Source organism: Odocoileus virginianus, unplaced genomic scaffold (genome assembly GCF_023699985.2).
Source record: "Odocoileus virginianus isolate 20LAN1187 ecotype Illinois unplaced genomic scaffold, Ovbor_1.2 Unplaced_Contig_15, whole genome shotgun sequence".
In the NCBI taxonomy this organism is placed as follows: domain Eukaryota; kingdom Metazoa; phylum Chordata; class Mammalia; order Artiodactyla; family Cervidae; genus Odocoileus; species Odocoileus virginianus.
This window is the reverse complement of record NW_027224332.1, coordinates 1,084,054-1,108,152: the sequence shown is the minus strand read 5'-3', so window position 1 is coordinate 1,108,152 and position 24,099 is coordinate 1,084,054. Positions and strand designations below refer to the sequence as shown.

The window sequence follows — 24,099 nt, the reverse complement described above, 5'->3', positions numbered from 1 at the left end:
ATGGAAAGCAGATAGATTCAGATCAATGTGGAGCAGGAGATGAGAGTGGCAGCCTTCCATCTGATTCCCAGCTTTATAGAACTCAATAGGGTCACCCATTCTGTTAGGAAGTCATTATTTGAGAAAGAAAAGAAAACTTTTATTTTTTAATTCATGTTTATTATTTTCCCAGACAGCTACTAAGTTGTTAGGACATAAAGTCTTATTAAGTCACTTGGACCCAGCTGCTTAATAAACAAAACTGTTGGGTTTTTCTTTTGGCCAGTGAATGCCATAAAGATGATGTGAAAGTCCGGAACCTCTGTGCTGGCAAGATGCATTTTGCCACTGAGAGAACTCAGGAGGGTAAAGATGGAGGAGGCTTTCTAGTGCAGAGACTGCACTCTTGTTGGCCACTCTGGGAAAATCTCTTCCTGTCTCCATGCTGTGCATCGAGAATGTGCTCACACACACACACACACACACACACACACACACACAGAGTTCTCCTTTCCCTTCCACAGAAACTAATACACTGTGGCCCCAATCAGACAGTTACCAAATCCCACTCGAGTTCCCTTTACTTCAATCTCTTGCCCTTTTTGGTCTGTGTCAGAAAGCAAACTGCTTCCCTTTTACTACCTGAATTTAGTCCAGGTTCAAGTTGAACATTCCCACTGACATGCAATCTGCCCTTCAGTTTAGAGGCCACATTGTCAGACCCCACATGCCACAATGATAAGCAAACACAGATATGACTGCCCTCTCCCCCTCCTCCCCACCACTTTATGCTAGTGTACCAAATACTTAATAAATACACAGATGATTACAAGATGGATGGGCCTGGTAGTATGGCAATGGGGAAGAGAGTGAGGATGTGGGGGTGGTGGGACTGTGTCTGGCAGGGAAGTGGTCACTGGGTCTAGGGCCACAAGCACACTTTCATTCTCTGCCTAATTTACTATAACAGAAAACTAGACAACAGGGGTGTGACAGAAACGTCTGGGTCAGGGGCTTTATTACTAACCAGGTGCCCCTCTGGACAAGTCACTTTTTTTTTTGGTGGCTGCACCACATGGCCTGTAGGATCTTAATTCCCCAACCAGGGATTGAACCTGTGCCCCCTGCTTTAGGAGCTCGGGGTCTTAACAACTAGACTACTGGGGAAGTCCCTGGACAAGTCACTTTGTGCTGTTCCTCAGTTTCTTCATCTGTAAGGGGACTGGTTTGTTTAGTGTTTGTCAAATTGGGGTGCCAGAGGCACACTCACCACCTGTATGTGCACTTGGAGTGACTGTCTTTCCTGGGTGCCAAATTTATTCAATATATCTTTGGGCCCCACTCTTTTTACATGAAAGTATTTTATATCTTTGTTCAGAATGAAGAATTTACCTGGATTTTAATAATGGGAATTGATAATTGATAATGTTTCAGGAGCAATTACTGTGTGCCAAGTATAACTTTCTGTGATATAATTACCTAATGGGATATTATTATCTCCATTTATAGATTTTAAAAAACTAGGGCGAGAGATGAACTAACCTACCCAGTCACATGTTACTTAGCAATGATAGATGACTCCTCCCCACCCCCACAAAAAGATCTGGACCCATTGCAAGCTGCTTTGGGATTTATTCCCAGACCTGTGAGACTTCTCTGGCGAAGGCTGAAAAGCACAGGACAGAATGGTCTCCAGAATCCAGCTCAAGCACTCCTAAATCAATTTTAACTAGAACAGTGGATTAAGGTTGTCCTCCGGGTGCCCCTGGCGGATGAAAGGGGCTGGGGAGGCTTTGTGGGGTTTCTGGGGGTTCACTAGGTGGGGCTTCCGGGCCACTCGGGTGCCCCTACTTCGGCCGAGGGCGTCCTCTACCTAGACTGCCGCCTCCATCACAGCCTGGTATTTCCAGCCGGCGTCGCTGGCACTTCCTCGTTCCCGCGCGCCCCAGGCTTAGCTTGCAACGCCCAGCTCCGGCGCTGCTCAGGCGGGAGGGGGCCAGAGGGGAGATGTCGCAACCCTCTCCCTCCCTCTTTCCCCGCCTTGGCATTCAGTCACCTCCCAGATGAGCCCGCTCGCAGAAGGCTGCGGGCCGCGGGGTGCCCGGCATGTCCCCTGAGTGCGCGCAGGCGGCGGGCACTGCGCCCGTGCGCAGCCTGGAGCGGGCCAACCGCACCCGTTTCCCGTTCTTCTCCGATGTCAAGGGCGACCACCGGCTAGTGCTGAACGCCGTGGAGACCGTGGTGCTGGCACTCATCTTTGTGGTGTCGCTGCTGGGCAACGTGTGCGCCTTGGTGGTGGTAGCGCGCCGACGGCGCCGCGGCACCACCGCCAGCCTGGTGCTCAATCTTTTCTGCGCGGACCTGCTCTTCACCAGCTCCATCCCGCTCGTGCTGGTCGTGCGCTGGACAGAGGCCTGGCTCCTGGGCCCGGTTGCCTGCCACCTGCTCTTTTACATGATGACCCTGAGCGGCAGCGTCACCATCTTCACGCTGGCGGCAGTCAGCTTGGAGCGCGTGGTGTGCATCCTGCGAGTGCAGCGTGGCGCGCGGGGCCCGGGGTGGCGGGCGCGGGCCGCGCTGCTCGCTTTGATCTGGGGCTACTCGGCGATCGCGGCGCTGCCCCTCTGCATCTTCTTCCGCGTCCTCCCGCAGCGGTTACCCGGCGCTGACCAGGTGAGCGCTGCGGTGTGCGTGCCGGGCAGGTGTCCGGGAAGGGCTGGCAGGCGGGGTGCCACGGAGACGGTGATGTGGGATGATCATTAACAAAAACAACAAAACAATAACAGGCCATTTGTTGCATTTAATAGTTGTGTCACCGTGCTCGGTACTGTTAAGTTTTATCTGTTAAATTTCACTATGACCCTACGGTTTAGATTACATTAAATGCCCTCCAAAACGTTGCGAGTGGAGTCCCCAAAATGCTTGTAAAGTGCACTATTGCAAGGTTAATGGAGTAACGGGGGCTTAACGGTTAGACAGGCGGAACTTGGGAGACCTGGAATGACTGATCACATTATAGTAAATTCTGCTTTCTCTCAGTACTTATTATCACACGTAATTACAGATGAGGAAGCCAAGGTACGCAGAGAGTGAATTGCTCACAGTATCTCACCCTTAGTGCGAGGAGGAGCTGCGATCGTGCTCAGCAGATTCCGTGCGAGGTGAATGAGGGTCTTGCTTTGAGAATCACGGGCATGTGTGGATGGGCCAGAGAGAAAGGGCCTTGGAGACCCCGAGACCCCAGACCTAGTGCTGCCACTACGGGGGTTGTCACTTCCGCTCTGAAGCCTCAGTTTTTCTAACTGCCAGACGAAGGCTAAAACTAGACCGTGGGATCTTACCCTGGGAGCTTTGGATGAAGAGTGACTTCAGAGATGCCATTAGGATCTTTGTGGGATCGAACAAAGCTTTTGCTTTGTTCACGACATTGGCTCGAGCCTGCTCCAGTCCCACGATCCGTAATTGCGGGCGCAGGTCTGTTCTCCTTGCTGTCCTGCGGCGCGACTGCAGGCAGGGCTTGCGCGCGCGGAGATTCAGCGGGACACCAGACCTGGACAGAGGCCCGCGATTCTGGCTGTTATCCCGGTATTAGATTCTGTGCGCCTCTCGGGGAGCGCCAGGGACAGAGGTCTGTGAGCCCCACGGGAAGGCGCCTGGGGGGCGGCGGGGGGGCGGGGGAGTACTATTTCAGGTACACTCCTACTTGACCGGCAAATGACACTAAAAAACGAGGCACTTGCCACCTCCCAGCCAGCAACCCAGACTAAAGCTGCTTGCTGACGTGGACACAGGGGTTGTTTGAGTCAGAAGGCCTTCACACAGAAGCGGGACCTTCCGTGCCTTGCCACTCTGTATTTTACCCCAGGTATGGCACCAGCGGAGGCTGGACCCTCCACAGCCCTTCTGGAATGGCAGGGGTTTTACCATAAGATGCCTCTGTGGAGATTCGTGTTGGCGTGACCTTCCTTCATTCCCTTTTGGGGCTGGGCACACAGACCCCTCTTATTATTTTAATGCAGAAACACCACTTTGGTCTTAAGAGCCTGGAGAGGGAGAGAGTGGGCCAGAAGATTAGGGATAGGTGAACTGGCTGCGGGAGCCATGCTCCCCAAGGTGGAACTTGTGGAACTTGTGATGAAAACCTGGGACAGTCCTTTCCAGCCCTCCATCCTCTGTTGTTTTCCCTACCTACTCCACACCCCCAGCACACACATACCCACACCTCCCAACAAACAGAAAACTCCTAGTTCCTCAAGGGCTATGACCTGAACATGTAGGAAACATCTTTTTTTATAGGTGGGTCGACTGAGGCTCTGCAGTTAAAGGAATAAGTTGAGAAGAATGAGAATTGGGGTGGGGGGGAGGGAGGGGGGTAATTAAAAAAAAGAGACAGAGAAGGATCTAGTCTAGACTGAACTGAGACTCAAATTTAAAATTAGCAAAGATTTGTTTTCTCAATCCTCTACTCCCAACTTCCTGGCTCTGCCTGCCCCTCCCCACTTGGACACTAAATATGAAGGTTTTGGATGGGGGACATTTTCCTACCCAAACCACCAGCTTAGAAAACTAACTAAACCCAGGCGCAGACTGGCTCCCTCCCCTCCAGGAGAACAGGCCAGGGAGACAGTGTCTCTCAGAGTTTTCTGCTTATCTGAGCTCCACCCCTGGTCAAATCCACTCCCCAGGAACCTTTGTCCATTTGGGCAGTGAGTACCCAGCAGTCAAGGTGATTAGACTCTCGCAAACTTAGAAGAAATGGTAGACATTCTAGAAAATGATAGATAATTTGGTATTAGGAATGCAGATTTTGGAGTCGGATGATCTGAGTTTGAACCCCATCCCTGCCATTTGGGAGCTGGGAGACAGAGGCAAGTGGTCTCATCTCTCTTATACCTCACTTTCCTCATTTGCAAAATGGGCACAGTAGCAATATTACCCTTATTAACATCGTGGGGACTATGTTTAGTAAATGAACTAACGCCTGGCACACACACAGTTAAGCGCTCAAGAGTTGCCAGCTATTATTAGTTTCCTTATCTTTGGTTATAAATATTTTAAACATTTTTCAAACAGTATAATTCTTCTGATTGCTATAAAATAACAGACTGACATTTAAAAAACACCAACAAAAAAAAAAAAAAAAACACTGCCATTTTAGGAGAGTGGACACATCCTAGCAACTTAGCCATCTCAGCCAGGTCATCCCAGCCTATTCCAATAGGATTCTGTATGTGCTATGGTCCCAGTGGGGCATGACCTTCATTGGCAGGTAGGGAGGACTGCCCACCCTGGTCAGAGTGTGCTGCCCATTTATTCTGCAAACATTTACTGAGCACCCCTCCCTCCTGCCCCCACCATGAGTCACATGACCAAGACACTGTCCTTCTCTCCAAGGAGGTGCATGTAGGTCACCCAGCTTCTGGTCTCAGACCCTGGCACAGTTCAGTAACCTCACAGTAACCCCACGAGTTGGTGTTCTCATGTTTATTTTCTGAGGGAGAAGATGCCTAAAGTCACAGGATGAACAAAGGATGGAACTGGAAGTTAGCCGGGATCTGTCTGTCCCTCCAGGACCCTCTCCCGTGAGTTCACGCTTCCGGAGGAGTGCTTGGTCGCACTGCTCTCTGCCCTGTCCCTATTTCATTTCAGGCCAATAATGCCATTGTGTCTCTACTTCGTGTGGATTGACTGGGGAGACAAGTTTGCTTACCTTTGCTAATATTAAAGGATACTTTTAAGATACAGGAAAGTAAGTCCATTTCCTGCATGGGTATGTTCTTTCTTAGCTGGGAAGCTAAGAGGAGTGGAGATATATAACTAGGATGCCTAGTTTCTTAAAACAACCTTGAGGTCTTCCATCTTGTTTGAAGAGGTGGGGCAGGGAGAATTATTTCCAAAGGGGTCCCCAAGGGTGTTCCAGGAGAGTCATTAGAGAAGCTGGCAGGAAACAGCTGCAATCAGGTGGCCTCTGCAGATGAGTCAGCCGGTGGGGGGAGGGGTCGGCGCTTGAGACGTGCTTGTAGATGTGATGTCCCCCACTCTCAGGGGAGTCTTCCTGGAAAGCCATGAGTGATGTGGGGGACTGGAGGGACTGGAGGGGTGTTACAGGCAGAAGAAACAGCCCACATGTTTGCATGAGATGGAGCTGGAAAGGTTGGTGGAAGCCAACTAGAGAAGGGCCAGGTACACACCCTTTAGGGCATTGGGACTTACAAGGTGAGAGATGACTGTGTCTTGGGGGACAGTTAGAAAGAGCTTGTGGTGAGTTGGATAGCTGTTAAGGCAGAACCCGAGAGTTCCCTCTGAGTGGAGAGAGAAGAAGAAGGTGAAGGGCAGCTCTCAGGTATCTGACAGCTTGGAAAAGGGAGGCTCTGTGCCTGGAGTCTATGATGCAGGAGGTGGAATCGTTGGGGTGTGACACTGGATGCTAGGTGTGCCTGTGAAGCATCCTATAGAGATGCTCTTGGGGTGGGGAGGCCAGTCTGGGGTTCAGCAGAAGACTGGGCTGGAAAGAGTAGATGGCAGCAGCATCTGCAAAAAGCCACTGTGGAAGTGGATGAGACTGCCAGGGGGAAATGGAAATTGGGATGAAGGAGAAGCATACTTCACACCATTGTACCTGGCCTCCCATCTACATCCTTTCTGCTTGGGACATGGAGCTCCAGCCTCCTCGTTCTCTTGGCCAATGCCCCATCCTCACAGGCCCAGTTGACACTACCCCTCCCGGATGCTGCTTTCTCGGTCACGCCACAATCCCATCACCTGTAGCTCTCTGGGTACTTCTAGTTCACTGCTCTGTACTGAAGTTCCCTCCCTGCCTGCACCGCAGCCTCCTGGCCCATTCCCACTGTGGCCTCGCAGTGGCTCAGACACGGTGGCTTGAGTCAGCGAGTGGTTGGACAAATAGATTCCAGGACACCGTCACCAGCTGAGCCAGCTCCGCTTGTGTAGCTCAGTAGGAAAGTAGACCCAGCGCTTTTTTTTTTTTCAAATTTCCTTCTTAAAATCAGAAAACATTTTAAATGTGCAGAAAAATTACAGAGAATATTCTAATACTCACGCCCCAACCTTCCAGATTTCACTGACTGCCAAACTCCTTCTACAAGTTACAGCCTATGAGAATACCTAGAAGCAAAATGACTTATGTCGAATGGACTTTCCCACGGAAACAAACTTATAACACCATGTTAGGTCTTGGACTGTGGGCCTGGTGCCTGTTTTTTTTGTTTGAAATGATGATAAATACTGCGTTTAACCGATGATACCCTATAAAGCTTTCTGGAGAATATGTAATTAGTCATTTAGTTCATGCAAGCCACCCTCACTGTCTCTTAGGTCATGGATGAGGGTGCCTGGCAGAGTTCTTATCTTACTTCCTTACACACTCCTATCTGCAGTGAGAGCCACAAATCAAAAAGTCAAAGAGCATCTTCATCAGTGTCATGGAATTTGAGAGTCTTCCTGGCTTCATTGTGTTTGTTGAAAAAAATAGCTGTTTAGGTTTCTCAACTATCACGGTAATTTGTGTTTCATATTTGCTCATCATTTCCCTTAAAAATAAACTTTTACTGCCATTTTTTCCCTCTTATAAGAGTCACATAAACACATTATAGAAAATTTAGAAAATTCCGTAAGTCAAAAGAGTAAATATAACTTGAGTCCCACCTAGAAATAGACGCTGTTAATTTTCTGGAGTGTATCTTTCCAGTCTTTTTTTTTCCCTACATGCTTTTTTTAATGAGCACAAGAAAATGACAGAAGCATCATTGTGCTACAAATGCCCACTGAGTCACTCAGTGATGGGAAGCCTTTATCTGTCTTTTCTGAGCATTTCTTAAGATCTTTAACCTTCTAATCACTGAGCATCATTATTAGCAAAATATTAAAATTTACCTGGTTCTCATTTGTGCAAGAAAATCTGAAGGAAAATTTCTCAATATTTAGAATCATGGGGGTTTACATACTTGACATATACCAGACCTGTATCAAGTGTCTGTGTACTTGGCTTTTTTTGGTCTTTTTTATTTTTAATTGGATTTCCAGTCTTTTCTATGCTTCTTTGTGTGGGCGTGTGGGTAGATACCTGTACATTCACACCTATACATTTTCCTCAACAACATGAGGCTGATACACACATATTTAAAGATCTATATTTTTTCCCTAATTTAGAGGGAACACCTTGTTCTATCATTACACATTTTTCTACAAGATCTTTTTAAGCCTGGAGAAAGTAGGGCAGACATTCTGGAGAGGGTTTTTGGAAAGAGTTTGGGGTCTCTTGGGGGTTTTAAAGAAATGGTTCTGGGGTCATCTGTTTCTCTGTACGTTTTCCCATCACAAGCATAAGAGTTAAAGATTAAGTCCCACTCAGGGTTGTAATCTGTTTCTCCTGATTGCTGCTTCAGCATGTCTGCTGATATGTGTTGCCCACCGATGTACCCGGAATGAGGGGTCCCTGGTGGGTGGAGGTCTGAGTACAAGCAAAGGCTGTGTGGATTTCCCAAAGAACCATGGTCACTGCACTGCCAATATTCAGAAGATCCGTGAGAGATACAGATTTCTTTCCAATTACCAAAATGTAGACAGCTCTAATAAACTTTCTTCCATCAGGTGTACACAGTGGGGTGAGGATAGAATAACAAGTTTCTAGAATATCCAGTGCATTTGCGAGCCATCTGAATCAAATAGGATAAGGAAGCAACAGTCTCACCCCAAATGCACCCCCATCTCAAGGTACGAATTGCTAGTTACTCAGTCGTGTCCGACTCTTCGCGACCCCATGGACTGTAGCCCTCCAGGCTCCTCTGTCCATGGGACTTCCCAGGCAAGAATACTGGAGTGGGTTGCCATTTCCTTCTCCAGGGGATCTTCCCGACCCAGGGATCAAACCCGGGTCTCCTGCATGGCAGGCAGATTCTTTACCATCTGAGCCACCAGGGAAGCCCACCTTGAGGCATAAATATAAATAAATCATTCTTCCCTGCCTGACTTGCCTTAGAGTTTTCTTGGTAGATCCTTATAACCACCCAGCTCATTGGAGATGATTAAAAAGGACTATATCTTTAGTGTTTTAGACTAATATTTTAGGAGAATGTTTCTAAGCCTTAGTTCCCTCCTCTGTGTATTTGGGGAAAATGACTATGCCCTTCAAAAAAGGCTGTATTGAACATTTAATAAGATAATGTGTGTAAAGTGTTTCCTGGCCAAGAATAAATGTTCAGTGAATTTCAGACGTTACTATTTTTTGTGAATACCGAACAGGAAAAGGGGTGATTATTTGATTGCATTTTGAGTTCAACCACGCAATTTTGATACACACTAGAAAATGATAAAAATTCTGTGCCTTTGTTTAGCCTCCGTTGTTGTTCCTTAGTCACGAAATCATGTCTAACTCTTTGTGACCCCTTAGACTGTAGCCCTCCAGGCTCCTCTGTCCATGGGATTTCCCAGGCAAGAACACTGGAGTGGGCTGCCATTTCCTTCTTCAGGGGATCTTCCTGACTTGAGGACCAGTGTCTCCTGCATTGCAGGCAGCTTCTTTACCACTGAGCCACCAGGGAAACCCTTTTCTTAGAATAGCATTCAATTAATATTGGTCAAATGAGTGAATGATGCTGTGGTTGATGATACTGCTTTTGGACAGTGGTTAAGATGCCCTGTCCACCAAAAATCAATAATGTGGTCTTTTTACAGAGAATGTGTTCTTCAAAATCTGTTCTATGTGTTTGAAATTGTGTAAGGCACTTGTTTTCTAAATAGTTTTGTCCTATAGTCAAGCAGATGCTGGAGATTTGTGTTTGGGAGGATAGATAGATAGAAGTCTTTTCCTTAACCTATTTATTCGTTGGAAGAAATTATTGTAGCAGCTCTTAGTAACTATCCAGTGAGTTCCCAACAGGTTTTGGGGTTTGTAATTAGTGTCAAACATTTGAATTCAACACAACATAGTGATAGCAATAGCAGTGAGGTCACAAACCTACACACTCTTCCGTCCCATCTCAGTGGTTTTACGTCTTTAACTGATGGCTGCAGCTGCACCTTCGCTCTAAGCCTGTTGGGTGCTTCTCTGCAGGAGAGGATCACGAGCACAGGGTTCCGAGTCTGGGCTCCAGCACTGCTCTGGAGTAAACCATGGCTGCCTTGATGCAGCTTGACACAGTTCAGACATGTGAACACCCCCCAAATGAACACTTAATGCCCTAATGGAGACCGTGTTGCCTTCAGCAGTGTGACTATACTGAAATCTCGCTCCTGGTTTTATATGTTTGCGTGTAGCACATCTCTTCCAATCTATGTAAACTTTCAGGGGTCAGATTTTTCTCCTGTAAAATGAAGGATTTGGAAGAGAAGCCTCAATGGCTCTTTGCAGCTCAGTCCAAGGAAGTAGAAAGAGCACTGAATCCGGGATCATGCCTTTGGACATGATGTGTGTGATGGAGCCATGATCCAAAATCATGCCTCGGTCTCCCCAGCCTTTGGATCCTGAGGCCTATGTGCCTCCACTGGAGAATGGGAATAATAATCATGGTGATTCTTAGGGTTTGAGGCAAATGACTTGTAAGTGCGGTTGTGTGGGCAGTGGAAGGGATTTTAGGGTTTCTTGTCATACCAGTTGTGTGTCATCAAAACACAGCAGTGTAGCAGTGCCAGATAACCTCAGCTGAGCTTGAGCTAAAGGCCAAATAAGAATCCCGTGTTAAGTGACCTTCTCTTCCTTTTTGTATGTAGGAAATTCCAATTTGCACACTGGTTTGGCCCAGTATTGGCGGAGAAATCACCTGGGATGTGTCATTTGCTATTTTCAACTTCTTGGTACCAGGACTGCTTATTGTGATCAGTTACTCCAAAATTTTACAGGTACGTTTGCTTCAAGCCCAGTGGCTGAACTTCATTCGGGTTCAGATGGAATCTTAGCATTTCCAGGTCAGAAGTTACCTTAGAATTCACACCAGCCCAATCCTGGCTCACTCCTCAGATCCATCCCTTTAAGGGACAAGAGTTTGGTATTTTTAAAAAGTTTTATCTTTGTGATTGTTATAATTATTGTTTTTGCTGATCACTAAGGTAATATAACTCATTATAAAAAATTAAAGACATAGAAGTATGTAACATAGATACTAAAAATCTTGTCTACCCCCTTTGTTGGCAATTTAAAAATATTTTTTCAGGTTATATTTTATACATTTATATATATACATACTTATATGCAATTTGAATATGTATATGTACATGTATGTACATATAAACATACACACACATATATATGTGTATATATATATACTGAACCATATAAAATGGTCAACTATTAAGTATCGACTATTTCCATGGTTCAACCATTTTATTTTCCAATATGAGATAATACTTTCTACTTTGTAACTTCCTTTTTTTGATTAGGACTGTATCGTGACATCTTTCTGTATCAGTTCCTGTATCTCTGCCTCATTATTTGCAATGACTTCATGGTCCTCCATCATACAGATGTGACATAATTTATTTTATGAGCTTTTGGGTTGGGTTGTGTCTATTGTTTCCCCATCACAAACAGCGATGTGGCAATAAAGAATGTACACTTTTTAAAACTTTTATTGAAGTACAATATAAATACAGAAAGCATACACACACAGCTCCCAAGCTGACCACACTCCCAGAAGCAGCTCCCAGAAGCTGAACATCACCAGAAACCCCTCCTGTCTCCGTCCATTGCTACCCCTTCACTCCCAAGTGCACTGAAACAGGAAATGATTTCCTCCTTCAAGTGCAACTATGTACAGTAACGTAAAAAAGACCTGCCAGCCTGCTTCTTTCTTACCCCTTGAGGCAGCATATTTGCATATGAGATGCTGGCCCAGGCAAAGGTGGGATCTGCCTGTGTTCACGCTTGCTTTAGAAGGTTTAATACAAAACCTTTGAGTCCTCTCCAATGTTTACAGTTGCTGAATCTTGGTTTTATAGCATATAGTGGGTCATATGGTAAACGAGCATATTGAAGTGGGGCCCTTAGGTCCTGCTTGCTGTCTGGCCACTTTTATGGCCCTTTCTTTGTAGCTAAAGATCTGTGACCTGCTTATAAGTTTAGAACCCCAAACCAAGCCATCCTCCATCTGAATCCTGTAGTCCTTGGATTCTGTGTGAGATGACCACCATGTTCATCCCAGCGCTCTTCCCCACCAGGTGACCAGGTGACCCCACCAGGTGACCATTTAAGTGACGCCCCACCTGTGGCTTGTTCAAGGGTGTGAGGCAGATTCAAGCCTGGCATTGAGGTCTATAAGGTGCTTACAGTGGGAGTCTGGCATGTGTAAATGTTCTGTAAGCTTTAGTTACTATCATTATGTTGAAAGAAAAAAGCGAGGGAAAAAAGAGAAATGTAGGTTGAAGTTTTTTTTAAAGATGTATTTATTTATTTATTTTTGGCTGCTCTGGGTCTTTGTTGCTGCGCTCTGACTTTCTCCAGTTATGGTGAGCGGGGGCTACTGTTCGTTGTGGTGTGTGGGCGTCTCACGGAGGCAGCTTTTCTTGTTACAAAGCATGGGCTCTAGGCTTGTGGGCTTCAAAGTTGTGGAGTTTTGGCTTAGTTGCTCCATGGCACGTGGAATCTTCTGGGACCAGGGATCAAACTCGTGTCCCCTGCATTGGCAGGCGGACTCTTAACCACTAGACCACCAGGGAAGCCGTGTAGAATGAATTTATTTAAAAAAAATTTTTTTAACAAGTGGTATTTACATGTGTCAGGAACTCATCTAGTCCTAACCAGAATTACTGATGAGGAAACATAAGCACAGAGAAGTTAAGCAATTTATGAAAGCTCACATAGCTCATAAGCAGCCGTGTCATGACATAAACCTAGGCAGTCTGGTTCCAGAGTTCCAACACTTTAATTCTTCAGACATTTGTCAAGGATCTGCTGTGTGAAGTGTTGGTGGGGGGGGTAGAGATTGGTCAAGAGCAGGTCACAATCTAGAAGGAGCTTTAACACAAGAAAAGGAAGGGGGAGACACAAGAAAAGGTGTGTCCCCCTTTTCGCTGCTATTCAATGCAGTGAAACCTATGGTGAGGCTTTGTGTGAAAACACTTTGCCAATTGTTAAAAGAGAAAAAAGAGGGGAAAAAAAGGAGAAAAGCAAAAGGCTGTAAAAGGCAAAAGGATGTAAAAGAAGGAGACCTGAAAGTGTTGTTTTAGTAACCAGTCCTGAATGTGTCCCTTACTTGCTGTGTGACCTCAGCAAGTTACTTACCTTCTCCAAACCTCAGTTCCCTCGTCTGCAAAATAATGATCAAAAGCCCGATAGTTTAAGATTTTTGTGAGATACATAGGAGTTACTCATGGTGCAACTGTGGTGGTGTCACATCTGGCTGTAGCAGGGGATGAAGGAATTAATGCTGCTGTTAATTGTTAGGCAGGGCTGCTCCTTTCATCCTCTCACAGGATGCTGGGAGGAGGTACCGCTGAGATTTTTGAGAGAATGAACAGTAGGGCCCAGATTTGGGGCAAGGCACGAACTAGGATCTGGTGCTGAAGCAGGGCTGGTTGGTTGGCTAGGGGGGTGCTGGGCAGACACTGGCAGGGGCATCCACGTCTCCTGCTTGGGCGGTCCCACCCCTGAGCCCTGAAGAGGGTGAAAGGGCTCCGATCTGCCTCTTTTCACTTGTGCCTTACACTTCTCAGCCGCCTTCTGCAGAAGGATGACTTCTTCTCTGGAGTGGTTTCCCACCCCCTCCATCTTCTCCTCATGCCAGGGCTCACGTGGAAACATTCTTGAGCCCTGAGGAGTTGGGGGAGGGGTCCTCTTATCCATCCACATGTAACTGCAATTCCAGACACTGTGTGTAGAAACCCATGGCCAGCCTTCCGTTCTTCCCATCACAGATCCCAGGACAGCTCCTGGATGAATCAGATTGCCCGGTGTGACTCACAGTTATGAAACAGTGTCCCGAGCAATGAGTCAAAGATGTGATTTAGATCCCATAGCTTCCCTCACATACGCTGGAAAAGCTAAAACTCTCTGCTCAAGGCCCTTTGTGATTTGGCCCTTGCCTGCCCCTCTCACCTGTCTTCTCCCCCCATCTCCCTTGTGTCCTTGGGGCTGTTCCTCACATATGCCAACACACTCTGCCTCAGGGCCTTTGCACCTGCCATTTCCTCTCCTGAATCTCTATCCCTAGGCTTCTGTATGGGCCACTCTCCTACTTCATTTAGGTTTCTGCTCAAGAGATTCTTCTCCAGAAAGTCCCCGTCATTCTCTAATCTCTCACCCTGATTTCTTTTCAGAGCACTTCCAACCATGTCATATTCCATATGTGCATTTTTACTTGCTTGTCATCTGTCTTGTCCACTAGAATGCAAGCTCTCCAAAGGCAGAGACTTCATTTGTTTACTGCCATAGTCCTGTGCTTAAAACAGAACAACAGAGCCTGGATTATTCATTGTAGGGGATCAATAAACCCTTACTGAATGAGTAAGAAACAAACTTGGATCGCCCTGAAAGGGCCAACAGCACCTTCTTCTTTGGGGCAGTGGGAAAACCACAGGACAAAGAGTCATAAGATACCGATTCTAATCCAAGTTTTATTACTGCGTGACCTTAGAAAAGTCACTTGATGAATGTGGGCCTCAGTTTCCTCTGGAGCCAAATGGGTCCCAGTGCATTATAAGACTTTCAGAAAATTACTTTCCACTCCACTGGTAAAACTGACTATTGTCCCTTTCCCAGGAGGACTGTGACATTTGTCCTCATTTTGCACCTGTGGGTAACTTGGAAGCAGGTGAGCTTCTAGGTGGAGAACCTAGACAGAGCCTCCTAGCTTGCATCTCTCTCCCTCTGAAGATATTCATAGCTGAGAGACACTGAATCAGCCTTTTTGCTGAGCTTTTTCTGTCAAGAGTGTAACTCTGTAAAGTCATTTGAACATCAGTGTTAATTAGCTATATTTAAGAGACACAATTAGCATGTCGTTTGGAGCGACAGGACAGGTAACTTTCCCAGCAGCCCCACCTCACACCTGTCACTGCTTCTAATGCTTAACTCTAACTCAAGCACTGTCTCAAGCCTGAGAGGTGTTGCTCTTTTTTTTTTTAATTAATTAATTTGGTTGTACTGATCTTCATTGCTGTGTGGGCCTTTCTCGAGTCTCAGACAGTGGGGGCTATTCTCCCGTTGCAGTGCACAGGCTTCTCATTATGGTGGCTTCTCTTGTTGTGAGTTCTAGGATGTGTGGGCTTCAGTAGTTGTGGCTCCCAGGTTCTAGAGCACAGGCTCAGTAGTTGCGGCACATGGGCTTGGTTGCTCTGCAGCTTGTGGCATCTTCCTGGATCAGGATTGCATCTCCTGCATTGGCAAGCGGGTTCTTCCCCAGTGAACCACCAGGGAAGCCCAAGGTGCCTTTCAAATCACCCTGACTTCTATTCCTCACAAGCAGCGAGAAGTGTTCTAAAATGTTCTCTTGAACTCCATGCGATGTTAAATGTTAGAAAGGGTTCCATGATCTTAGAAAATGCTAGGTTAAGTGGGCTACTTTGCTGCAGGCCTTTTCAGAGCCTTTATTATGCTAACAAACTTTGAGAATCTCCAACTCCAGAAGAGAGTAGGCAGCACTGCTAAATCTGACTGCAGACCGCCTTTTCCCCACAGAGCTCCCTCTGGGCTGGTGCTCCCCAGACTCTCTTTTGAGAACAGCTAATTTCAAGTCCTGCTGTGGGTTGCTGGCTTGCGCTGGCTGAGCGTTGAGAGCAAGCTTCTTCCAGGTTCTTCCTTTCCGGGGCTGCTCCCACTGCTCGGGGCAATGGCCTTTTCCACCCTCTGCCTCCCTAGATTCCTCTTTCCTCCTGACTCAGGCGTGCTCTACACCTCCAGTGGCTTTTTCCAATCCACAGTTTCCCAGGGTAATAGTCTCCAGGCCACTCCCCAGTGCCTTTGATCAAGCTGACCTTGCTCACGGGTGGGGCTTGGTTTATACCGTCACCCAGTAACCATCACCATGGCAAGATGAGACGCTTCCAGGATTTGTGGGACAGCTTGTAGGTTTGTTGGTCTCCCTCTCTTCCCTCCTACACTCGTTTCACCGAACACTAGAGTGGAAGTGCAGAATGGGCCGGGCTCCCTCGCTTCTTGCTGTGTATCCAGCACCTATAAGAGGGCTGGCCACAGAGTAGGGGCTTAAAATATATGTTGAAGAGAGAGTGTTGGAAAACCTTTACCAAGCTCAGGGCTTAGAAGAGAAAGGAAATCCCTTGCCGCTACAGGTGAAGGTGTTAGGTAGTGAGCACATGGCCCTTCCTTTCCCCTCTGGCCCTCATTCCCTAGCTTGGGGGGGCCTGCTGGCCTGTGATGGAAGAAGAGGTGGGCCCTCTGGAAAGATGGAGTCTGTTGTCTAATGATCAGAAGGGTGTGGTTTGACCAAGCAACCCTCAGAGGAGACCCAAGGGACTGGAGCTGGGTCACTGGGAGTGACCGCCCCTGCACTCACCTGTCTGCAGCCGTGGTCTGGTGGGGAGAAGCTTCTCTCACTCATGGCCTTCAGATGCTCGGTGAATGTGAAGGCAGCAAGTCTCAGACAATTTAAAAGTGACTCTTCAAAGGACTGGGGGAAAACCCCAAGTCTCTTGTCCTAGATGTGTAGTTCTCATATTTTAGAGATTGAGAAGCACCTGGGGAGTTAATGAACAATGCTCATTCTTGAGGCCACTCGGACCCACAGAATCAGTGTCTGAAGGGGGACACATGTATGTGCATTGTATTAAGCGCCAGTGACCCTGATGGGGGCGGCTGTGGGCCAGGTTCCTGGGAGCTCTGTCCTCTGTTCTGGAAGCTGCAGGGTGTCCCGGGCGGTGAAGAGCATTCCCCCTGAGGTGTGCTTCTCCACCTTGACTGTGAGGCCCTGAGCAAGTCACTTCACCTCTCAGAGTCTTGTCTCTCTCCCCAAAATAACAGAACATACCTGATAGGCTTGTTTTAAGGATTACAGTTAATCCTCAGAAGTTAATCGAGCATTTAATTTGATCTAAAAGTACACCAGGCATTTAGTCCATGCCAGAGACACTTTAAACCCTGAATGAAAGTTAGTTAGTCATGTCATCTAAAGTAGGGAAGGGAGCGGGGGAAGAGCCACATTTGTTTATAATGGGCCCATTTTCCTTCTCGCTCCCTCAAAGCTGTGGGAACTGTGGATGGAAGGAAATGGGAGCATCAGTCGGTGCTAAAAAAAGAGCCAACCACATATTCACTTGGCTCATGACTCAGTCTGTTTCGCTGTCTGCTCATAGTCATTGTCAGGCCCTTGCCAGAGCCCTGGACCACAGAAGCCACAGGGCTGCCCAACCCCCAGGGAGCTGCAGCCTGTGGGACTCAGAGGTAAGAACGATGCTTCAACATCTACCTGAGAGTATGTGGCAAGTGCCACGTGAGCACCTGAAACAAAGCGCTGCAGGGTGCCAACGGGAGGTGAACCAGGATGTCCCCAGCATTAGAGCTTGGAGTTACAGGCTGGACAGAAGGAGTGCTACTGTTGGAGATATTAGAGGGTGGGAAGGAATTAGTTTAAGCATGGACAGACTGCCAAGGTTTGAAGTCCAGCTCTGCAGCTGCTTAGCTGGGTACTGTTGGGCAATCTCCTTAACCTCTTTGAGCCTCAGTTTCCTCCTCTGTAAAATGGGGATCATCAAAGTACATAAGTCACAGAATCATTGGGAGAATTTAAAGAGATAAGCCAAGTGATATGCACAGAGGCTTGGCGCATAAGAAGTGCTTAATAAAGATGAACTTTCATTTACATCATTTACTCCAAAAACTTTTAGGGAATTCCCTGGTGGTCCAGTGGTTAGGACTCTGTGCTTTCACTGCCAAGGGCCCGGGTTCAATCCCTGGTCAGGGAACTAAGATCCCACAAGCCATGTGGTGTGGCAAAAAAAAAAAAAAAAAATCTAAAAGCCACTGTACCAAGGACTCCATCCTACTTGGCAGAGCAATGTGGACAGCACTAGCAATGAGGCTGCTGCTGGAATCATCCGTGTGTGCTCACCAGGCTACACTTAGGCTATTCAGAAGTGGTACCATTTTGCCTGCAGCCCTTCCACCTGCCCTTGGGCAGCTGTCACCCTCCCAGGTCTACCATCCAAGATCTCAGATTACCCAGCTTTCACCTGAACACATCTTCTAATTTTGATTCTACACAGCACCTTCCAACTTGGATGTGCCAACATGACTTCTAGCATGTGGGTCTGAGATGGTGGGTCACGTCTCCTGAGCAACAGCCCCACTGCAGCGCACAACAGCCAGGAGGAAGGCAGCCCCGTTGGAGCCATTTATGATATCACTAATGATATCGCTAATATTCAGGTCACCTGAGCTGGATTTTCCCAGATGGTGGCTTTAGCCATTTAGCATCAGTGGAGTGAACTTCAACAAGCTACTCAAATTTCTTGAGATTCAGTTTCCTCATCTCTGAAGTGAAGATAATAATAATAGTAGTACAAATCCAAAGAGAAGTTGTGAAGATGAAATGTGATAATTTATAAAATAAATACATAGTACCATGCCTGGCACACAGAGGACCTTCCATAAAGCTTGGTGATCACAATTCCTGTTATTCATGGTGGGAAGGAAGGGGTTCTATCCATTCAGTGTCCGTTGCCCAGACCAAAACTACTGCACAGAAATAATTTCATGTAACCATAAGACAATTAAAATGGCTATCCTTTAGCTGAGGAGGGCGCCACAATCCACTCCACTGTTCTTGCCTAGAGAATCCCATGGACAGAGGAGACTGGCGGGCTATAGTCCACAGGGTTGCACAGAGTCAGACACGACTGAAGCGACTTAGCATGGCACAGCATGTTCTTTAGCTAGTTAGAAGTATTCTAAAGAGACTACTTAAAGCCATTCAGATCTTAGAGTTAATCTGGCCCCAAATTTGAATGAATCTAATTACTTTCTAATTGTTTCACTTCTTGAGAGTCAAGAATTTAGGGCAATGGTCCTAGGAGAGCCAGGGCAGAGCTAACGATAAGACTTTTGGCTATTAAAATGTCCAGACATGTAAGCTCTCTTTGTGTGGCCAGAAGACTGCTCCTGCAGGAAAAGCAGAAGGACACAGGGCCAGACTAAGCAAAGGAAAGTTAGCAAGCACCACAAATGTGGTAAGACATTCAGGGTTGGATCTCTTCCCTAGGACAGAGGTCGTAGGCTAGAACAGAGCATGTCAGGCTAGTAGGTCCAGGGCTCCACTGGACTAACTGTGTACCAGCCTACCCCTCACTCCCACCCCCAGCCTCTGTTCTCAACCCCACCTCTTGGCACCCCTAAAGCTGAGCAAGTGATAGGGGAGGGCAGGCCTCCTGCTTTCTGGCTGTACTTAGAGGACAACTAGAAGTAGGTGGAAGGGCAGGACACTGTGAGTATGCCCAGGGAAGCCTGAGCCTGAGCACTGGGCTCTTTAGAACCTCTGGGGAGGTCAGGCCAGCCCACCAGCCTGTGCCTGGAAGACGCAGTTAAACAGCAGCCCCACCTCCTCTCTCAGGGACTCAGCTTCTGTAGGGTTTTTGCTCCCTGACATGAATAGTTCCACAACCCCTGTTTTCAAAGTACTTTGGCTAAATCCTCTCTCCGGGGGCCTGTTGCCCCACCTGTAGAAAGAAGGGTTGGGTAGGCCTTGGCTACTCAGAGTGTGGTCCTTGCAAAGTCAGAATCTACATTTAAACATAGTAGTGCTGAAGGCCTCACAGGCAGAGTGAAGTCTGAGCAGTGCTACTCCAACTTTGCACAGGCCCAACTAGCTCCAATACTCTGGTTCTGAGATGTTATGAAACATTTGTCTGTTCCAAAAATACTACTTTTACATGGGACAGTGGGGTGAAAAGACATGCAGGGCTTTATTTTAATCTGGTCAGCTTGCCTTAGTTGATGGACCATTTCCACATGCAAGGCTGCCCACTGTCAACCAGTAACCAGCCTCTCTGACCGACACTGAAGCAAAACCCTCTAACTGAACAGAAAAGACTGGACAGAAAACCCAGACAGCAGTGCCTGCAAGGGCTCATGACAGAAGAGTCCATAACGCCCTTCTGAACCCATATCACCAGAGTAGCCTGCTTGTCTGCAATCCCTCTGCTCTAAAGCTGACCCTGCCCATTAGTACAAAATATTAGAGATCCTTGCAGTTCCACTCTTGGGAATTTATTTTACTGATATGTGCATCTAGGTGTGCAAAGATATGTACAAAGATTAATCCTACCTGTTGTCATCTCTCACCTGGGGGTACAAATAGGAAATGGTTTCAGTTTTTCAACACATGTCACTAGCAGTGATCTGACCAGTTCCTCTTTCTTACTGGGAGCAGGAATCTTTAAAGACACCTCAATCTGACTTCAGAACTTTCTAGTCACTTTTTTGGATATGCCTGCTTATTTCAAACAATGTATCTGAGGACCAATTTAAAGCTTCCCCATCTCTAGAGCACAGAACGGGAATTGGGGGCTGGGTGTGTGGAAGGAGAAAGGAAGGGCTGTTCTGTCAGTGACTCCCATCTCCCTCACAGACAAGGAACCTGCCTGCTTTCCCGTGTGAGGGGATTGTTTCTCTCTGCTGGCAGTTTCCTCTGGTCTCCATATAGCTGCTGGTGGTGCCAACAGACCTTCATGATTGGGAGATGGTTCTCAAACAGCTTATAACTTTGAGTACATACTGATTTTATATAATCAATTTACTTAACACTTTCAAAAAAAGAAATAACGGGAGAGATGTTTATCTGTTTGGGCTGACATAACAAAATACCACAGACTGGGTGGCTTATAAACAATTCCCCCCAAGCCCCCACCAAACCTATTTCTCCATTTCTGGAGGCTGGAAATCCAACATGGTGGGATCCTGATGAGAGCGCTCTTCTGGGTTACAGACTGAGTTCTCTCTGTCTTCACAGGGTTGAAAGGCCAAAGGAGCACTCTGGGGCCTCTCATAAGGGCACTAATCCCCTTGATGAGGGCTTCTTCCCTTAACCTAATTGGGGCAGCTCCTACTGCGGCAGCTGTTATTACAGCTCCTCATAACATATCCTTGGGGGTTAGGTTTCAACACATGGACTCGGTGGGGACACATTCAGACCACAGTAGTGTGCTTCTGTTTCACACATCTCTCTTCCAGACCCTCCCATCTGGCTTTCCTAGGTGAGGCTAGTGGTGAAGAACCTGCTTGCCAGTGCAGGAGATGTAAAAGACATAGGTTTCATCCCTGGATTGGAAAATCCCCTGGAGAAGGGCATGGCAACCCACTCCAGTATTCTTGCCTGGAGAATCTCCATGGACAGAGGAGCCTGGTGGGCTATAGTCCATGGGGTCGCAAAGAGTCAGACATGACTGAAGCAACTTAGCACAGCACACACAGTACATCAACACTATTTAAAGCATGGATTTAGTTCGGCCTTATTCTCAGGAGGCCAGCTGCCCCATTTCTCCAGTGCATCCTTAGTGTGGGAGGAGAGTCAGGCTTCTGAGGAGGGAGCCCTCTGTGCACAAAGCTCCAAAGCCAAACAGTCCCAGTGCAGCAAGGATGGCAGGTTCTAGCTCCTGGGGCTTCTCTGGTCCTCCTAGAGCAGCACCCGCTGATGTCCTGCCATAAACCGTGGCTCTGGCTCTGTTTTGTGTTCCTGCAGATCACGAAGGCATCCAGGAAGAGGCTAACGATGAGCCTGGCCTACTCAGAGAGCCACCAGCTGCGCGTGTCCCAGCAGGACGTCCGGCTCTTCCGCACCCTCTTCCTGCTCATGATATCCTTCTTCATCATGTGGAGCCCTATCATCATCACCATCCTCCTCATCCTGATCCAGAACTTCAAGCAGAATCTGGTCATCTGGCCGTCCCTCTTCTTCTGGGTGATGGCCTTCACCTTTGCCAATGCGGCCGTCAACCCCATTCTCTACAACATGTCCCTGTTTAGGAACGAGTGGAGGAGGTTTTTCCACTGCTGCTTCTTGTCGGAAAAGGGAGCCATGTTGACAGACACGTCTGTCAGGAGAAATGATCTGTCTGTTATTTCCAGCTAGTTCATTTTTCTCTACAGGCATCTATGTGTTCCCCCTCTGGCCAGCCATGGTGTGTTTTCAAAGGGAGATCGTTTCCATGACCCTTGGCTATGGTACCCGCTCTCAGAAAATGTAACCTATGCAGATGCCCATTTTCAGCACTGGTAAATTAAGAGGTGATCATTCAGTATAACAGTTTTATCCTGTATAGAAGGATTTGCTGTGGGTTCCTTTTCAATGTGAACTTCTTCGGTGTGGAATATGATTAATTGTATTAATTTTTGTTTGTGACTATTCAGCAATCTCATCTCCTATATGTAAAGCCTCGCTGTGCAGTGAGCCTGAAGTGAGGCTTGGATTCATGACTCAGTCTTCTCCTCCAAAGAGTCACAGCCACCCTCACTCCCCACCCTGGACTTGCAAGGCTGCAGGATCATTCATCAGTGTGAAGAGTGCTTGAGGAATTTCCAAGGAACAAGAATTTAATTTCCAAGGACTTAAAGGTGACTTTGTTCATCACTGATAATAGGAGAAGCTTTGTCATGAAGTCACAGAGGAGGTCGGATGACCCCAAACATTCGCAAGTCAGATCAGGAGTGACTCCCTTCCTTGATCCACCCGTCAGATGCCTCTTAAGCACGTGCTGAGGCTTAAGCCTGACCAATGACGTGGTCAGTGTTCTTGGTGGTGGGAATACAGCAGTGAACCAGACATCCACGGACCGTGTCCTCATGGAGCTCACTTACCTTCCGGACGGGGCAGAGAAACACCAAACATGTCAATAGATCATATAGTGTTACAGAGTGAATTAACATTGTGAAGAAAATGGGACAGTGATGACAATTTAGATGGAGTGTTGAAGGGCCTGGGAAGACCTTTCTGAGGGGTGATATTTGAGTCAAAAGGGCAAACCACAAGGAGGAACCAGTCATGTGAATCCGGGGAATGAGGCTTTGCAGACGGAGCAGACCCTGGTGCTGGTGCAAAGAGACTTTGTGTGCTTGTGGGACAGAAAGACCGGCATGAACAAAGCGAACTATTGACTAAGCCTCCTCTAGGCCAGGCCCTGTCCTTGAAACCAGAACAGAGGGATGCTCTGCTGGAGGCCATCAATGGAGACGAGAGGGGTTACAGGGCTGGCTTATACCGGGCTAGGGAGGCTACCATCGGAATTTGTTCTGTGTTCAGTGGGCAGCCACTGGAGATTTGCATTTGGATGCGGATATGACCTGCTATTTGTTTTTAAATATTGCTCTGGTTGCCCTGTTCAGGAAATGCTTTGTGGAGCAAGAATGAAAATGGACACCAGTTAGGCAGCTGCCAAAGTAAAGAAGGAAGATGGGGAAGTTTGAGGCGGATGACATCGCTGTTGTTGTTCAGTCATGTTCAACTCTTCACAACCCCATGGACCACAGCATGCCAGGCTACCCTGTCCCTCACCATCTTCCAGACATCAGCGGGGGATTGTGAGAAATGATCTTGGGCATACTTTGGGAAGACAGAGCAAACATGATTTATTGATTGACAGGATACAGAATGTGAGGGAAAGAGAGGATTCAACAGAGACTCTGACAGCCATAGGACGGAGGGCAGGCAGCAAAAATGGAGAAGGCTAGGAGGATGGGAGGTAAGAACCAAGAGTTTCATTTGGGGCATTTGCATGTGAAACCCCAGTGAGAACCAAATGGAGAGCCGGTAGGTGGATGCAGGGCTGTGGGGTACAGGCCTGAAGATCAGTGTTGGGAGTCATCAGATAGTGTTTGCAGATCTATGGTTTTATGAAATAGAGAGAAGAAACCAGAGCCAGAGAGAACCCAGGGACACGCCAGCACTTGGAAGCTGGGAGAATGGCTGGAACAGTAGCTAGGGGCCTGGTGCATAGTATGAGCGCAACCAATCTTTGTCACCAAGGAAGTTGGAGCCAGTAGCTGTCTTTATTGGTGGAATTTCTTGAGCAGCTCACTTTCGAAGTAAGATTTATCACAAGCTTGAGGACAAGAGGACAGGGATCCTTTGTTCATCTTTAGTTAATAAATTTGGTCCATTAAAGTTGCCTTTTGAAGCAATGTGTGACTGTCTTACAGGTCTCTGGGGTGACAGCCACTGCTGAAGA

At 47.3% G+C, this 24,099-nt stretch overlaps 1 protein-coding gene and 1 non-coding gene across 2 annotated transcripts; both read left to right on the top strand.

Annotated features, from left to right (window-relative positions):
* Positions 1-1,933: 1,933 nt before the first annotated feature.
* FFAR4 (free fatty acid receptor 4) lies at positions 1,934-24,052 on the top strand. The gene is made up of 3 exons (XM_020908483.2): positions 1,934-2,652; positions 10,708-10,836; positions 21,618-24,052. Exons 1-3 carry the CDS (start codon positions 2,086-2,088, stop codon positions 22,005-22,007), a joined length of 1,086 nt encoding a protein of 361 aa, XP_020764142.2. The 5' UTR covers positions 1,934-2,085; the 3' UTR covers positions 22,008-24,052.
* TRNAE-UUC (transfer RNA glutamic acid (anticodon UUC)) lies at positions 17,775-17,847 on the top strand. The gene has a single exon. It is a non-coding gene; the product is annotated as a tRNA-Glu (tRNA).
* Positions 24,053-24,099: the final 47 nt, after the last annotated feature.

Excerpts from the sequence above, each read along its gene's own strand:
- FFAR4 (XM_020908483.2), top strand. The coding sequence starts at position 2,086 with ATGTCCCCTGAGTGCGCGCAGGCGGCGGGCACTGCGCCCGTGCGCAGC. Across the intron at positions 2,653-10,707 it reads GGTTACCCGGCGCTGACCAG|GAAATTCCAATTTGCACACT; the intron begins GTGAGCGCTGCG and ends TTTTGTATGTAG. Across the intron at positions 10,837-21,617 it reads GTTACTCCAAAATTTTACAG|ATCACGAAGGCATCCAGGAA; the intron begins GTACGTTTGCTT and ends GTGTTCCTGCAG.